We start from the raw sequence: 18,523 nt of genomic DNA on the forward strand, positions 1-18,523 counted from the left end.
CTATCTAAAACTGCAAACTTTGCCGCTCTTTAAATTTAATTCTGGAGCATCTACATTTCCATTAACAGGCTTACTCTTCTGACAGTGAGTGTAAAAGGATAATTTTAGCTGGGGGCATGTATAAAATAAAGCATATATTTTACTGCAGATTTTTTTAACAATACATAATAGGCAATTCTGGAAATATTTTCCCATTTTAACTTTTGTGGTTTTGTACTTGGAGAGCTGGTCTTAATTAACCATCTACTTTCTAACATTTACAGAACAGTTCCATTTATCTTTAACATGGTTTTCATTTTTCTCCCATTGGTGCCTGCAGTTGTCTGAGACCCATTCCTCTTGCAAGCCTCAGGCAAGTCATAGATTTATGAAAAGGGCCTCCAACTCTCAGTAGTGTTTAAGATCAAGTCTGCATGTGGAACTTAGAGTTTGACTTTCCTTTGTCTTTTTGCTTGTGATTACATTTCTTGGCTTTGTAATCTGGTTTCTCAGTTCTTCTGCAGTCCCATCTTCCTTCTCAAGTGCATAAAATAAGTAATGCCTCAATTGGCTTTGAGCCCCAAAGAGTCATTCATAGTGTTTTATTAAAAAACAAGCAAACAAAACAAAACAACAACAAAAAACAAAACAAAAAGAGCCCCCAGAACAAACCTTCATTCAGCTAGAAATCATGGTATATTATAAAATGAAGTAAAAGCAAGATGGCAGATACTTCAACCTGAAAAATTACAGATGAATATACATACTCCATTTCATAGCAAAAAATTTCTAAACTTATTTCTGCCACTTTTTCCATATTGAATCTCTGGAGAAAACCTATTCATTCATTCAACTCTTGATAGTGATAAGTATTACTGCTCTTTCAACTAAATGTCTTCCAATCAATTGCTAACAATCTAGTTTCACTGCTATAATGTGAGATCATTCTATATACTTGGAAAATTATGCAACCATTGAATTGATGTAGTAAAAAGTAAGCAGCCTAATCAGCCTCTACATAACTGTTTAATAGTAGACAAATATACCAATAGTTTTCTATGCTGCTAAAGGCAGCTCTATGAATACATGAATTCTTTCCCTCTACAGTGGAACAAACAATGCTTTACTACTAAAGCTTGGAAAAAAACAAGAACAAAGTCTCTCTCTAGATCTAATGTCATTAAAGACTCTGTCTGTAGCTCTGATATTCTTTTATTTCATTCTTCTTTCTCATTTATTCTGCTATTAGTGTTTCAGACAGTAAGCCTCTCCAATGGCCTTAGAAACATGGTATAAATGACTGACTTGTATATTATTTCATAAACACAAAACACGTGTAATAATACCAGGCTTGCTTTTAAAAATAACTGTAAAAATATGACTTGTGTTTTTTTTCCTGTTTGGATTATTACATCAAGTGTCCACTTGTGTGTGGCATTGCTAAAATATTAGGAAAACCTGCAGAATGCTAAGACTTTTTCTACTATACTCAACATGCTGTTTTTACAGAAAACACCTTGCCACTGACCATCAAACAGTAAATGTGTATGCTTCTACAAAACGACTGTTGTCCAATGCTACAACATCTAGTTGTTTTCTATTATGTATTAAATATTTCTAAAAAATAATTTAAATTATGATTTATCTTTTTTTTCCTTTTTTTTTTTTAATTAATTACTGGACACTGGAGCGGGTTTTTTCTACAAATGTGTTATGGTTCTATGTTTTTGTTTTTGTTTTTGTTTTGTTTCCGGGTTTCAGTATTCCACATCAAAACATCATGTAGTGTACGGGGCATTAAAGTGTCACTGCCCCAATCCCAGGTACCTATCCCTGTACATTACAGCAGTCACGGGATCTGGCCCTTCCGGGTGGGGGGGGCGCTCTCTTGCTGCCTTGCAGTGGGTGCTGGAGGGTGCTTTCCTAGCCGTTCCAAGCTTTTCAGGTTTGACTCGGTCCCGGGAACTCTCTCTCTCATCTTGTCTGATTTATTCATCTCAATTTCAATTAAATTGTATATATTGTGTTATCTTGTATTCCAATATTATAGTAAAATAAGTTTTCCTCCATAGATTGTTGCTGCTGCTCTTTTCCTCCCTTCCTTCCTTCCCATTTTTTGTGGGACTGGGGTGGGGGGGGAGGGCAGAGGCCTGTCAGTTTATGCTCAGTTTAGTTTACTTGCAATGTAGATAAATATTTTTCTCATTCAAAGGATGAAATATTAGGACTGCTGTTTGTTTCTATGTCAAAATTAAAATTCACCTTTTCACTTTTTTACGTTACAGGGAAAGGTAAATTTTATGTATGTACCTTTTATCAGAATGTGAAATTTAACTTTCTTTAGGTTTCCAGATTTGAAAAATTCAATTTATGTTAGAAATTTTCAAAAAATCTGGCAGATCTTGGGGATTTCAAGGAAAACAGTTAGAGAGAGCTGAATCTGGACTTCTTGCTTTCATGTGCATTCAGAACAAATCACAACTATAAATAAAATGTAATTTCCAATGTCTGATAAATGCTTCAATGTTACTTTAACCAAACCACTGAATTTCTAAGAGATCATAAATAATGAATGATTAAAACTGTAGAAATTAAACAGATAAATTATTGGAAGAAGTAAAAAGTAACAAAAACAAAGAGAAACAAGAAGAAAAACAAATTCATGAAGGTTTAAAAGCCATACTTAACTACTGCAATAACATTTGAAAGGAGAGAAGAAAATTTAAAAAGGTCATTTGCAGAGGAACTGATTGAGTAATATGCTGTCAAAGATAAAAGGTAAGGTATGAAGTCAGCCTGATTGCCAAGATTACAGAAGGCTGGTACAGAACATGAACATCTAATGAGGAAGTCTTAAGTAATGCATGCAAATAAAACGATGCAAAACTATACAAAAAACAATCCAATGCCCAAGTTTAAGTAAGGAGTAAGACGGCCTCCTAGGAAAGGAAGAGGACAATCTATCACCTGATGAAACAGCCATTGCTAAAAACATAAATGAACTGTTTCACCATTCACAAAGAGGGTGGGGAGAGAGAAACATCTATGAAAAACGCAGACATGCAGTCCTGACTTTGGTAGTAGGTAATTAGGAGTTTTGAGAGAATCTTTAACGACTCTGTTCTAAACAGAGAATCCAATTTGCTTATTCATATGGATTTTGTACACTAAGGAAAAAAGTTCTCATTATTTCATTAAGGAAAGCGGGATCTCCTAAAGAGAAGTTAGGCACTCTGTTTCATTTCTGAGCTTCAGCAGTTGTCTAGATGGGCCCAAGAGAGATATTCTCTTTCTCTTGTTGTCCAGCAAAAATATACAACAGGATGCGTGGAGCATACAAGTTGGGTGACGGGTTTTACCAAACATACAAGGAGTCTATGTTAGAGGTTCATGTGCATTTACATATGAGAGCCTATATATATATGTAAAAAAAAGTCATGAAATTCTGAACCAGGTAAAGTGGACTATTGTTTTTCCCTTTCTGAGGGCAGTCAAGTGGCTGCTCTGATAACTACTTGAACAATTTCCACGTACAGTCTTTCTGATAGGGTTTTAAAACATCGCTTACCACATCATCTCTGTCTTCCCACTCAACCTCAGAAAGATCCACACTACTGTAGTTGGGCTTTCTTCGTTTCTTCCCTTCTTCATACTGGCATAAAAAAAGAATGAAATGTTTAGCACACCCTCTACAAAAATTTTGTAACAGAAGTGTTTTTTTTTTTTTTTTTTTTTTTTTAACTTGGATGTATGTTGATTTTATTCGGAAATACTACGCCTAAAAGAGTAGGCAGCTTAATTGATAGATAATGAACAACACTGCTGGAAAAATATACTCTGTGCACTAAAAAAATACTTCATACATGATTATTTGCGTGATCTGTTGCCATGATATGAAGTTGTTATGAAGGACACACAGAGAAGTCAAATTCAGCAGTTGTACCTTTTCAGCTCATATGGAACCCTACATTAGACCTTCCTCTTATAGTTTATGTTAAATGTCTCAAACTAACAATCTCAGCTGTACAGGAAGTTATATTTGCTATAATCTTATCAAGAAAATGTTTACACGTTTCTCTTTAAACAAGATAAGATGCAAGTCTTGGGAAGTGTGGTGTTAACATTTGCTGATACTACATTTTATCTACAACTTCATGGGAAAAAAGTAATATACTAATAATTTATAGGGTTTTTTTTTTTTTATCACTAGTCACTGTTACCCTGTAAATCTCACATTTTAAATAAACATTCTAGTGACAAATTGATTTGACACTAGGGAATTTATAATATAGGAAATTCTGCCCTCTGCTGAACATTCAAATGAGTGAGCCCACTAGCGTAATAAAAACCCTGATCAGTGGAAGAAGAAAAGTATTTAGGAAGGTCTGTGAACAGTTAAGAAAAAATATGAGAATCTATTTGAAATGTTTAAAAATGGGAGCAGATCTGTGCAATATGAATAACGACCATTTATCTTTTATTATGCAAATAAGGGAGAGGATGACCACAAGTCTTTCCATGAGTTATGATGAGAGGTGCTGAGAACTGTGAGAATTACTCCAATTCTGCAACTCCTCAGAAACAGAACGATAGGATAGAGATTGCACCAGTAAGGAACAATATGTGTCTGATTCTCCTCCCTCAGGGCAGGACCAACCATACCACCAATCAAAGCTTTAAGTGCTCAGTACTGTTTATCACTGGGGTCATTGCAGCAGGAACTTGCAGTCCTGGTCTGCACATCACAGAGAGGCCATGGAGACCTGGTCTCTGAGCATTTGAAAGGTTACTCCCATCCTGATACCTTCCTTTCTAAATTATTCTCATGTGAATCTCACCACTGATTTTGTAGGGTAGCAGTATTTAAAAACAAGCATGACAAAGCTGCTGAATTGTAATCACAGGTTTTGAGATATTGGAACAACAGTAATATTTCTGCTAGTACAAAATTATTTCCCTCAAAAGAACTTGGAAACAGTTATTTTTACTGATCAGTCTTTTGGGAATCTATGCGGGATAAAATCCTGAGTCAATTCTCATTCTCATAAAAAAAAATCTCATTCATAAAAAAATCCTCGCTACTCTGTTGGTGCAACTCTCAGACTGACTTCCGACAGTTCATATGAATGTAACAGAAGAATAATTTCACGCATTTTTACTGCCCCTTTTACTACAAGTTTGCATTCTCAGAACAAACAGGGTGTCCTCTTCTGGGCTGATGCTATTCAACAGATGGGATATTCAGAGATATAAAGATTTTCTCATTTCAGTCCATGTCCATATGCCAGATTGTGAATTCAAGCATCTCACGGCTGCAATTAACTCTTGCTCCACACTATGCTCTGATAGCTTATACAACTATACACAAGTACCGAAGTACAAAACTTGGAAGCCCCTATAGTTAAATCTCACAAGGATAAAAAGGAGAGGATAACATCTGCTTCATGAGCAGGACTTCATTTTGGTAACTTTCTATGCTTTGCAAACCTCTAATTGTGGCTGTAGCTATATCAATATTATCTTTAATCGTTACAAGGACTAACTATGCCTATTCTCTGTGGCTGCATCAATTAACCAAGCAAAGCTCTGGTCTTATTTATTTACTCCAGCATAGGAATTGTGGAAGTAGAGATCCAAAATACTGAGAGCTTAAAAGTGTTACGTAGAAATTAACTGGGATCATTTGAGTAGAACAAATGTGAAACAACTCCTGTACTGTGTCCAATGTTTAATTACATCCTTACCCACAGATGTGGAAGGGCTTCTGGGCTATACTGCATTCTCAGACACATGTGCAAGTCCTTACTTATGACAATAAGAATTGATCTCGTGTGTCTGACGGCAGAAGTGGGCTTCGAGTATATAATAAATTGTTTGTATCTTATTGATTATGGCTTTATTTATTTCAATTATATAGATTCCATATTGTGCATGCAAAAAGCAAAAACAAAATCCAAAAGCATCCAAATGAAGTGCTGCATAAAACATTCAAAGTTTTGCAGCAAAGCCAGAAATGGAAATATCCATGTCTCAAAAATTCAGATAAGTAGAAAGCAAGCCAAAATCCCAGTGCTTAAGCAAGCAGAAGACTCCATACACACTTGAATAAACTGAAAGTGCAGATCTTAAACCATATTTAGGACAGGAAGTAATAAAGTACTAAGAAGTCTAACCTCTCAATCTGTTATTACACTTTAGGGGACTAGTGTTAATTCCTACACAGGAGTTCAATATGTGAAGAATATGTTTATGATATAGTTCGGGAAAGAATGGCAGCGAAAATAAAAATTCAATTACCAGCAAGGACAGGATTTTGTTCTGGTAACAAAAATAGCAGTTATTTCTGTATCTGGGTATCTTTACTTACATGCCTATTTTTTTGTGAAGATTACTCCTTACAGTAAATTTACATATTCATATGTAACTATGACCTAAAACATAAATGCAAGGAGATCAGATGTCAAGTATTTCATGCAACTACAATTCATTCTTCTCTAGTTTCATTCTACTTTTACTGCTAAACTAATTTCTCAGTAAAAGTTATTCATGGGCATAGAAGCAATTCACCAGCTTTTAAGAATGACATTCATCTATGCCATTTTCTTTGGTAGCATACTGAATCTAGCTTCACTTTTATCTCTGTCTGAGACTCCTGGGTGAAATATAAAATACTGATTGAAGACTGAAGCCAATCCCATTCGCAAGATTACTATAAAGCACTGAAACAAATTAGTAAGGAACCCATTGGGAAAGATAGAAACTAGGAGCTCTACCAAATTGCACTGATTTAAGTGCATGAGGAAAAGAGCTAGATTTAGACTGTGTGATGTTAATCTACTTAGGCCAGTATAAATTGTGTGGTGATATTATAGAGTAGTTAAACCTTGAAAAATATGATAGCCAGTGAAATTTTTTAAATACCTGGACTGCGAATAAAGAATCTTTTAGTCTGCTCAGAATTCAGTGCTAGCTCCAATAGTCTTTTGTTTGTGGGAAGAACAGGGGAAATGATTTTATTTGGTAATCAGAATGAGCTTTATCTTACTGACTACCTTTTATTTCAGGCGTGGCCAAACTGTTACAGCACTGGGTCGTTCAAACAATGTGCAACGTGTACAGTTTAAGGACTGAATCACATTTTTTCACCACCTCCCATACAACCATTTACATGTGCCATTCTTAAGCTCTTTGATATATATATATATATATATATATATTTAACACAAGCAGTCCCAAACCATCTGCACTAAATACAGCCACGTGTTTATTAAGTCAAAGTACAGCCATCTGATCACAGAAGGAGCAAGCTACATCTTAGCAGCTGCAAGCCTTGGGTCTAAGGTGATTGCAGTTTCTCAGAAGTGCTCCATCTGGATAACTGGGAGGTATGAGAGTTGCTCTGATAGCATCAGGGCAGCTTCACATTGCCTTAAAACATCACTAAACTTCAGTGAACTTGCCTAGCCCCATTCGTGGAATCATCTGGGAAAAAATATGATAGTGAGAAAGTATCTAATAAGACAACCAAAAGCTTAAATTTGTAAAGCAGGCATGGGTATCATGTCAGAAACTAAGTTGCTTGCTGTACAAAGGTCCTTTTAAAATATATAATTTTAAGTAACATTATGATTTCTTTAGGAAAAGAACTTCTCTTTCCAAAGGGAGACTTTCATGATAAGCCTATTATTTAAGTCATTAATCCTGAAGTTTCTAGGTTATGGTTGGCAGTGAAAAACAGTTATTTTGGACTCGTTTTTCATGCCAGATAGTAGTGAAAAACTGCCACACTATAAAATTTCCAGCAACACTGCACAGAAAAGCTGACAACAGGAGCCATATCATTCACTGGGGTAAAGAGAATAACACAACTTGAATTTTCCAGGAAGAGAAAAAGCAGGAACAATCAAATGTACCACATACACAGAAGAACCTTCTAGCAAAATAAAAAAAATAAAGATCTTGTGCCACATGTATTTGTATTTCTCTATTTACAGCCATAACATATGTGTTTGCATTACAGATACTGCAGAAATGGTTGAATCGATGAAACAACATATGGAAATACATAGCAGGAGGTAAAAAGCAAGGGAACAGAAAATAGCTTTAAGTCACACATCTATAGTCTGGACAAAGAGTACATTGGCTGAGCTCGCATTTTCAGGTGGATTGCAGTTGACTAGCAATGCAGCATGTATGCAATTTACTAAACTGAAGAAAAAAAAAAAAACAACCTCTCTATTTAGGATTTTATTTGCATTCTCAGGACCTTATCATTCAGGATTATGTAAAACTGGCAGCTGCTTATAATTATTTGGGGTTTGAGTAGAAATAATTAAAAACATCTGCCTTTATCTTAATACTACCAGACTTTAACCCATGAGCTCAGTTATACCTAACTTCAAAGCTGAAAGCAAAGTATAAAAGAAAGCTTCACATATTGCTAACAAATTTTCAGTGATTCATTTATATGTACAACTAGTTATTCAACAGCCTTCAAACCCTTAATTATCTTTTAAATATATGTAATTTTGCACTTCTAATTAGACAGCAATTTAATGCTCTCACAGGGATTCAGATGGGCTGTCTTTTTTAAAATGTAAACTCCAATAGGAATAATCATTGGCATTCAAGTGATTGAATTCTTCAGTTATTTAAATGAACGTGAGGCATTTACACTGTTCAAATCATTTAAATATTCTGCTGTCAGCTACAGCTGTAGAGTTTTATGGAGTCGCTGAATAAAGCAAGGGTAAGTGTAGGTTATCTTACGTTCCAGGCGGGACTCCCCAGAGAGAAATGAGATTTGCTGCTTATGAAAGGCTAACACTGCTTAAGTGGGGCATTAATGTTTCCCCTGAGACTCGCGTTTCTCTGTTTTTCTATATTAGGAGAAACAAATTTTCCCAGAATTTACAGCTACAAAAGACTTAATATTGGTCTAGCAATCTTTAAATACACCCAAGTCCTTCAGCTAAATGCAATATATCATGATAGTCAACAAGTTTTAAATGGCAAATTATTCAGGCAGCTAAACTGCCAATGTATTCCATTGAAGGCATTACAATATATTCAGGGGCTTTGATTTCTACTTGTAACGTTCCCAATTAATACTGATCAGAAACAAATAAAGATGTGCACCATTTTAAAGAAAACAATTTGTCAATTGGTTTACAGTGATAAAAAGTGCATTCACATACAGCCATTCGAAAATTGTCACTACTTGTCTTCCAGATCTTATACTTGTTAGGAATATCTGCCTTAGTTTCCTTGGGGGGGGGACAGAAAGCTTTAATTTCAATTCAGAAACATTATAAAATCCTCAGCCATCACTGATGTTATTGGGTTAGGGAAAGGGATATCATAATCGACTCATGTAATTGGTAAAACAGTCCTCATTTTACTTTTATAAAAATAATGGTAGAATGTGAATAAAATAAGCAATTTGATTCTGTAACAGATATATTTCTTTAAACGTGCATTTTTTTTAGTCAGGAACCCAAGCTTCTTGGCTGGGAACTCTGAGCATTCTACCTTAAATGAACCTGATAATTACTGAAAATGAAATTCCTCTTTATTCCCTGAACAGAAATACAACTCCTACTGCCAGCTCCGAATCACTAAAGCTGCAGACTTCACAAAAGCTACTAGCAGTCCTGCTATTCTTTGTTGAAAACCACACAAATATTACGATGGTGGAGCAAAAGTAAAAGCCCTTACAACGAGATCAGATTCACAAAGGTGTCCCTCTGTGATTCCGGCAGGCGCTGCTCATTCAGTGGCATTCTTTAACTTCCCTGTAACCCCACCACGCCTTCATCAGACAGCATTTTCCTCCAGCACCTTCATTTAACAAAATGCAGTGACAGCTTTGTAAGGACCAATCAGCCACAACAAACACAGCAGTTGTTTTTAAGTATATGTAGAAAGTCTGCAGCATCTGTTTGTTATCCTTCCTTTGCCTTCAATGCACTCATTTCATTGACAATCCGTAACATGATAAATTTTGCATCTTAACTGCTAATGGAGTACCACTGTGTGAGCAAAATATCAAAAAAAATAGGCAATGAAAGCTAGCATAACAGTTACAGAAAAAAAGTGTCCTCGTGCACATTTAAAGCATGTGCAGGGACCTTTCCAAACCAAGTCACTGTCTTCAAAACCTCAGAAATTCACTCTTAAACTCCCAAAGAATTCTTTTCTTTCCTTGAGAAAAATTCATCATTTTAAGTAGAAAATCTTAATTTGTATTGATTTAAAGAAGATTTAAAGAATTATCTCCTGGAAAACAATTAAGAACACCTCTCCCCACCACCACCACTACTCTATGTAGAAAATAATGACTTGTAATTAAATACAGCGTTCTGGGAGCATTTTGATATGGCATTATTGGCATTTGTTTTTGAAAAAACATGACCTTCAACTATAGTTTCTGGAATTACCATGAAAAAGAGGGAAGGAGAAGAAGAAAAAAAGGACTTGTCAGTTTTGAAACTAAACACGAAATGAAAAATAACGTTAAAAAAGTAAAAACTAAACTTACTCAACTGTTCTGCAATTAAAAACAAAATTAAAAATGACAGTAATAAGAAAGAGCTTTGAGATAGAGCAGCACAGGGATAAGGGCAGTTTTCAGCGCTTTCCCGACCCCAAGCCGCAGCCCGAAGTCTCTCAAGCCGCCCCGCCGGGCGGTGCTGGGGCGCCACCTCATGGCCGCTGCCCGGCAGCGCAGCGGGGCAGCCCCGCCGTAGAGGAGAGATGGCGGCACGGGGAGGGCAAAGCCGCGGCAGCCCGGTGGGGAGGCGGCTCGGAAGGTCGTCGGGAGCCGTTGGGAAGGCGGGGTGGCGCAGGTTGAGGGGTGATAGGGAAGAGAGGGCAGAAAAAGGGGTAAGAAAGCATGTTTCTATACAAATGAAGCATAAGGGTAAAGTGTGTTCGATCGTAGAACAAGAAAGACCTCACAGGGTTGTTTTTTGTTTTGTTCTGTTTTGCTTTGTTTTGTTTTGTTTTAGGAATTTCCATGGATACCTTATTCCCTAGTTATTTCCATGGATACCTTATTCCCTAGTTATCATGACCCTAGCTATCAGGCTCCCAGCACAGGAAAGAGCTGTTTGCAACAGCCTTCTATGATGCAGCGATGACATGATTGGACAAAGGAAGAGTTACTGATGTTGTCTTCCTGGACTTGTGCAAAGCCTTTATCATGGTCCCATATTACATCCTTATCTCTAGGAGAGGCCACCCTTCAAATCCGTATATTTGCTGTATAAAGAATTGGTTGAATAAGTACTGTGCCCATAACACAAGAAAGACAAAGAGCAGTTGGAATGGGTCTAGTGGAAGGCCATGAAAATGATCAAAGGGCTGGAGCACCTCTCCTATGCAGAAAGGCTGAGGGAGTTGGGCTTGTTTAGGTTGGAGAAGGGTCCCGAGTGTCCTCATTGCAGCCTTCCAGTACTTGAAGGGAGCTTATAAGCAGGGTGGGGACTGAATTTTTACATGGCCTCATAGTGTCAGGATGAGGGGAAATGGCCTTAAAGTAAAAGGAGAGGAAATTTAGGAACCTAACATCTAGCCTAAGCCATTCTGTGATTCCATGATCTAACAAGTTGTTTGTCAAGACTCATATCTCTAGTAATGGCTTTGAGAGAAGACTGCAACTGAAATTCCTTTTCTGTTCTCCTATGGCAATAGCTGCTCATGAAAACTTCCAGCACTGACTTGGAAGACTACAACTGTCACCATCCTTTACAACTATGTTACTCTTGGAAAGTACTTTCCACCTCAAACTCCAAAATGCGATTAGTCCCATCATCTGATCATGTCTCTGCAACCGTGCATCCTATCTGAAAGCCAATTTTATTTTAAAAAGATAATAAAAAAACAAACAAACAAACAAAAAACCACACATACACACACACACCAAAGAAACAGCAGAAGAAACAGGAGAAATAGGAGAGGAAATGGCCAAGAAAAACACGTTAAAACGAACCCAGCAGAATAATCAGCAAAGAAATGTAGCTAGTTTAGAGATTAAATATAGTGGTTAGTCTAAGATGAAAAACTTGTCCAACAGGAAACAGTCTTCCCCAGTGAGTGTCTCCTATCTTTTTCGTCAGCTCAGTGCCCCATAAGACAATTTCTTAAGAAGAAGCATGTCAGCTTCAGTCCTAGCAGATACAGCCACTGGGGTTAGCAGTTCAGCAGTCTAGCAATGTTCTAGCTTTATATCATCATAGGAAAATATATCAGCATGTAAGCTTGGATGAAGTCAGTAATTTACGTACTTGAACATAAACTCCAACCCACTCAAAATGATTTTATGTACATGGGTCCTCCTATTTAATTCCATGGAAACTACACCAGATACAAAGAACACAGTAACGCTATTTATTTCTCACTATTCTCAGCTACAAAACACTGTTTTTTAACATAGTCACCACCATAAGCTATGCATTTTCACCAGCATGAAACAAGAGCCTGCATGCTGTTATCAAAAAGATCTGCACCAGCAAAGATGACCCACTGTCACAATAACCACTGCTAAGATGCACCACCTGCTGCCCCACTGTGCTCACATCCACTCTTTGATCTCCACAAATTTTCAGCCAGCATTGATGAATGATCAGTGGGTCCTTTTTTTCCTGCATGTAAGAATTCAGTGACACACCTTTGCTTCATACGCACTTCCACATCAGATGCCATTTTGTCAGACTGCCCCCTATGCTGCCATCTGTCACATGGCAACAAAACATAACGGTGTTGGTGGGAAGGTTCAACCCTTACTGCCATCCCACCAACATCCACCTCTGATATAGTGGGCCAACATCATAAAACAGGAGACATTACTTTCAGAGCAGCCCTTCTATCTTGGGATAGCTCTTTTGTCAGCTATCCAGTTCTATTTTTATTTGCCTATTTTCACAAATTTATTGTCACAACATTCATGGAGTGTTTTGCCAGTGTTACAATGGTATTAGGATTTGTCCTGAAATATTAATCTAAGGGCTCAGGCCAGCAATCACTTCACTCTCAAAAACTCCACTGAAGTAAAAAAAAAAGACTCCCATTATACACTACTGACAGAACACAGAGGTAAAAATGAGTCTTCCAAAAAATAAAATGAACAGACCATGAATATATATCACAATGACTTCCCTAAAGTTGACAGCTTATGGGCGACTGCCCAATGCTCTGATTTTGAAAAGAGAGACTCTTGTATAAGGTAATGAAATAAGTGCCTTCAAGACGTATGCTGGGGCTAGGGATAGTAACAGAAAACCAACTTCTGCCTCATAAAAACATGCCAGCACAACAGAAATAAGGAAATCAGACAGCAGTCTTTGTCAGTATAATTGAAACTATCCACTGTTCCTGGATTTTATTACCTTCTGTATATTAAAATCTACAAAGAATATATGCTATTATTTTTGGAACAATCCTTGAAGTAAGTTGCCAGAAGAAAAAAGCACAATACAGCAATTGCGTGTTGTCTAATTCTTGTAATGTAAATAGGGAAATTTCGAATACATATACCTAGAGATTTGCAAATATAGGCTGCTAGATGTATCTATCATACCTGAAGGTTTCAAAAAGCCTTTACATTTTTAGAAATCAAGATAAGGTCATGATTTTAATACTATGAAAACTGAGGAATGTTATAAAAAAAAAAAAAAAACACAAAACAACCAATCAAAAAACCCCAATGCCTTTGTATCTACTTTAGAATGCTACTTTAAAATGGGATTCACCGCCCAATTAGGAAAAATCCATCAACAAAAACCAACCAACCAGCCAAAAACCCTATGAATACTTTTAATGCATGCAGAGATAAGAAAAAAAATTGTGAGTGTAGTGGTGGCCAATCATGAAGTAAAACCAATCTCATCACATTTTCCTTTGCAACAGCTACAAAACTTTGGAGACAACTTCTCTGTGCAATAGTATTTCACACAGAGAGAAAGGTTCATATGAAAAGCTTATGCAATAGCAAAACAGCATCTATTTCATCATTTTAATCACTGAGGACAATTAGCATCATTAGGTTAAAAAAAATTTCAAGTAACAAGAATGTTAGCAATACATACAGAATGTTAGTACAGTCACATCTCATCTAGTTCATGTGCCCTTAACTTTGGCTCTTTTAAGCAATTCTTAGCTTATGTATTTGATACAGCTGCATGTGAGCTAAAAGTAAAATTATACTATAGCCACCTGACATGGGTAAGGCAAAAAGCAGTGAAGATGCAGCAGAAGAAACCTGAAGGTGTGCTAAAAATCTCTGTATATAATGTATATATAGGTTAGTGCAGCCTCTACTGCAGCTTCTGCTCAGCTGTAGTTACCAAATAGAGCTCAGCAGTCAAGAAAGCAAAGAATATGGAAGAAAGGACAAATAAGAGGTCAGAAAGATAGAGAGAATACATCAACACTGTGTAGAAAAGCAAGTACAGAAAAATATTACAGGAATACTTAAAATACTGGATGTTTATTATGGTGAGGTGTTTCAATGAGATATCCATTACAAATCATTACACAACGTAAGAAATGGAAATGAAAAGATAAATTAGGAGCTTCTGCTTTCCATGTTCGTGAAAACTACTTCTAATGAAATTTAAAACCGGAATTAAAAATAAAACCTCTGCATAAAACAGTTACAATATGGAAAAATCATTACTATGAGAAGTTACGCTGACTGCAAAAATGAGTATGTTAGTATGGATAACAGAAGTATCCATTCTAACAGGCCTTAATGTTTAAAAATGAGAACCAAATGTTTCTGAGCAGAAGCCTATCTGAAGCTAAAGAGTTATGCTAACTACTGTGAGACTTTCCTACATCCTCTTACTCAGTTCCTGCATCTTCCTCAGGAGCAATCTCATGCTGGACGCTGCTGGTAATTGGATTCAGAAGATTCTGTTAGTATATGCTTGAGATGTACGTACTGTCTTGTAGAGACAAAATGCATTAAGAGAGGAAATGCTTAGGGATTGATTCAGAGCTTGCTATCTTCCTTAAGAGTAAACTGCTTCTACTGAGGCTGGAAGTTTTTTTATTCCCTAGCCATTATATATTTGGATGGCAGAGGCCCTGTTCCCCATAGAGCAATAGGATAAAAATTCATCTTTACTGGAAATCATCTGTAGGGAACATGAAGGTAAGAAAATATTTCAGCAACAAATAGTCACTGAAGCATGCTATTTTAACTGACTGGTTCTGACAGTGGGTTAATTTTCAGCAGTCATTTATGAGAATTATGTTGCTTATTGGTCAGTAATTTGACATATCCTAAGCACATACTGTCTTCCTTTCCACGTCTGTGAGAAATTCTACCAGCACCATGAGCAATATTCTTGATTGAAGAAAAATTATGACACATATGGCATCCATGTGTACACAGCAGTGGAATCATTAATACCAATGCTTTACTAAGAGTTGATAGTGATGGAACACTTGCACGTGCTGTTACTAAACAATGATGCAATCAAGAATGTACCAGTTCTCATGGGTGTTAGGCTTATAAACATTTGCGTAACAGGCACTTCTGTTTTTCTTACCGTGATTAATGCAAAGACAATGATAAGGGAAACTAAAGGCAGAATTTTCTGCTACTTCTGTTTTAGTATGAATATCCCTAGTGCCCTTATTTTGCTTAAAAGTATGCTTTGTTGAAATTTCTGTACACATATTAAATTAGCTTTAACACCTTAGCATGGCAAATAAGGGTTATTACACAGCAATAGAGCACTCTGGCATTCCATTTCAGTATAAAATGAATGTAATTACAGCAATTTTTGGCTTTGCCATTTTGCAGCAACAGAGACCTGCATCCCTTACAGAAACTAGTATATTTATTTTCCATGATGTTTTCTATGCTAATCTTTGTTTCCAGAGGTAAATTATCAAGCATTACAAAGTGCTATAAAGCATTATAAAGTACATCATCTGATGCTTCTTTAAAAAAAAAGAATATATTCTTCACATTAAAAGATAAACAAGTGTAATGTATACATCCAAATAAAATAAATTGGTAAATAGTATTCTTACCAAAGGCCTAAGTTCTGGATGAGTCAAAATATATCCATTGTTTGTAATTGCAAAAGCATATCCATGAATACCTAACTGTAAGAGTAAATGAGAAAGAAATACTAATTAGCATGGCCTACAGTAAATTCTTAAACAAAAAGCAGGCAGACATTCAGTTATCCAGGGCTTAAAGATGATATTCACAACAGTACCCACATAGTATTTCACTATAATATATGCAGAGCTTTGATCCCTGACATTTTTGCAAATGAGAACCTGCCGTTGTGATGAATTCAGCATATAGCACAACTTTAAAATGTCACAGACATATTTTGTTATCTAGGACACTCGCTTCTATGTACCTTGGAGTGAATTAGATATATATGCATACACAGCACATCCCATACAACGTGTATCAAATCAAAGGTATGCTGACACCTTCACACATTCCCTGGAGCAGCTAGGTTTGGTTTGCCTCGTTTGTTCAAGTGATGTTGTAAAAGAAGCACTCAAATCAATGATACTGGAAGTACAGTTACACTGATCAAGCAGTGACCTGCCATAGATGATATTTACATTTAGCTCTCTGTTAATTCAGATTCATTGGGAGACACAGAAGAAGGCATGGACCTATAAGAAATTAATCTAATTTACATGTTTGTACCAAGTGGAATTATGGGACATTATACGAGAGCAATGAAATGCTTTATGAAGCCTAACGGGATACATATTCAAATTTAAAACTGAACTTATTTAAATAATGCTACTACTCTTTTAACAATACGTCCATTACACAGCTGAGTGCACCTACTGAGTGCCCAAATATACCTGCAAATCATTCACGTGGTCATTCGAACATCCCTTCTTAGCATAACTGTGATGCTAATATAGTATCTTTCTGCAGCTTCAGTGTGTAACTGCCTTCTGCCATGCTGAGGGCATGCTTGCTATGCATCCTCACTCAGTGCTTTCCAATTGTGAAGCCAAATAATATGACATTCCATAGAGCTGTGAAACTGCTCAATGTGAATGTGATTCAGTTTCAATAGCCACATCTTTATGTAAGCATCTTGATTTGTTAAGGTATCAAAACAAAACAAAGGAAAACCTACAACCCAGAAGTATTTTGCTTTGGTGTTTGTTCCATGTTTCTCCCTGCTAACAAACAAACTTTTGAAAACATAATATTTCCCTTGTTCCCTATGAACAATCTGGTTGAGCAAAGAGAAAACTGTCTTTATTCAGCCATATGCCTTACTAAGATGTTTAAATTCAATTCAAGCTTTCTTTTTTATTTCCTCATACTTTAATCCATTCTTAAATGCTTTGCTGAAGTGGATCCTCGGGACTTTGTCTGGCATGAAGCAATGTGAGAAAGGTTGACAAGCTAGAATCATTTCTAAGAGATAAATAGGACAGCAACTCTATGGGCTTCTGTAATTTTCTGGGAATATATAATGGAGTATTACATTATGGCAAGGTCATAGAGAAAACATGCCAGGTAGATTTATGCCATATCTGTCTGTGAATGATTGTATATGGTCAACTGTATCTCCTATAGAGAAGATTGTTTCATAAATTAGCAGTTTTCCTAAAGCAATAAACTGCTATGAAAGTAATAGAAGGTGATATGTTCTTGGCATCTCTTCATGAGAAGGAGAACCAAAATAATAACAGTGGACATATTTTACCTATTATAGTATGACAAGTGAACTAGCTGTTGGCTAAATATCAGATCTTGAGTATAACTGCCTGTGTTGATAACTGCAGAATGATGTCCAAGCAATGGATGTCAGGTAACAAAACAAATGTGGGTGGTACACTTCACAGCATAAAAAGCATTTGCCAATTTGAAGTATACCAGCACAGCAAGGGTAGTATTTGTGTGTTGTGCAAATCATGAGACTGTATACTTTGCACATAAAATGCTTTGGTTTGAGAGAGAGTATTGCTTACAGCTGTGTTGCCACTTTTAAGCTTGAACTCTCTAAATGACAAACTGATTGAGAAACGAAAAAATTTTGTAACAGTAAAACGGCACATGAAAAGTAAATCCAACCCTACCTTATTAAGAAGAAACTCCCACTGACATCTGGGGAAGTTTAGTCTGGAAAATGACTGCTGAAAATAGCTCATTGTTATTATTCATCTTCCTCAGCATAAAATCCATCTCATCCAAGCTGAGAGAATTCCAGGTCAGCAGAATTCTATTTCCAACCAATCATTTTATATCCCTGTGTGAATTTTATTTCACATACTGCCTCTACAGGAATGGGTCCCAGGGGCGATTATGCTCTTGCAATTGCATGGTCTTTTTACTGTTCAGAAATGTTTATGGTATGTGAGACTGGAAGTTATAACTCAAATGGTTTCACTAACGTAATTGTATTGCATGATATTGATGCCTCTTGTAATAATCTTCTCTTGCCTTACATCCTGCAGTATAAAATGTACTTTCAAATAGTCTTGTATTTAGAAACAGGATTGTATATTACTTCCTCAGAAAGCTAAGTCTTTA

The 18,523-nt window shown here is 36.4% G+C and overlaps 1 protein-coding gene across 1 annotated transcript in view; it reads right to left on the reverse strand.

The window, feature by feature from the left end:
• The window catches only part of CACNA2D3 (calcium voltage-gated channel auxiliary subunit alpha2delta 3), a 395,935-nt gene that overhangs the window by 90,457 nt on the left and 286,955 nt on the right, over window positions 1-18,523 (reverse strand). Inside the window, exons 17-18 of the mRNA XM_042880325.1 lie at window positions 16,027-16,101; window positions 3,548-3,631 (exon numbers count right to left, since the gene is read on the reverse strand). Of these exons, the coding sequence (XP_042736259.1) occupies window positions 3,548-3,631; window positions 16,027-16,101 (159 nt within the window). The remainder of the gene's footprint in view (window positions 1-3,547; window positions 3,632-16,026; window positions 16,102-18,523) is intronic.

Source organism: Lagopus leucura, unplaced genomic scaffold (genome assembly GCF_019238085.1).
Source record: "Lagopus leucura isolate 7727_CA_CO unplaced genomic scaffold, USGS_WTPT01 Super-Scaffold_100026, whole genome shotgun sequence".
NCBI classification, from domain to species: Eukaryota; Metazoa; Chordata; class Aves; order Galliformes; family Phasianidae; genus Lagopus; species Lagopus leucura.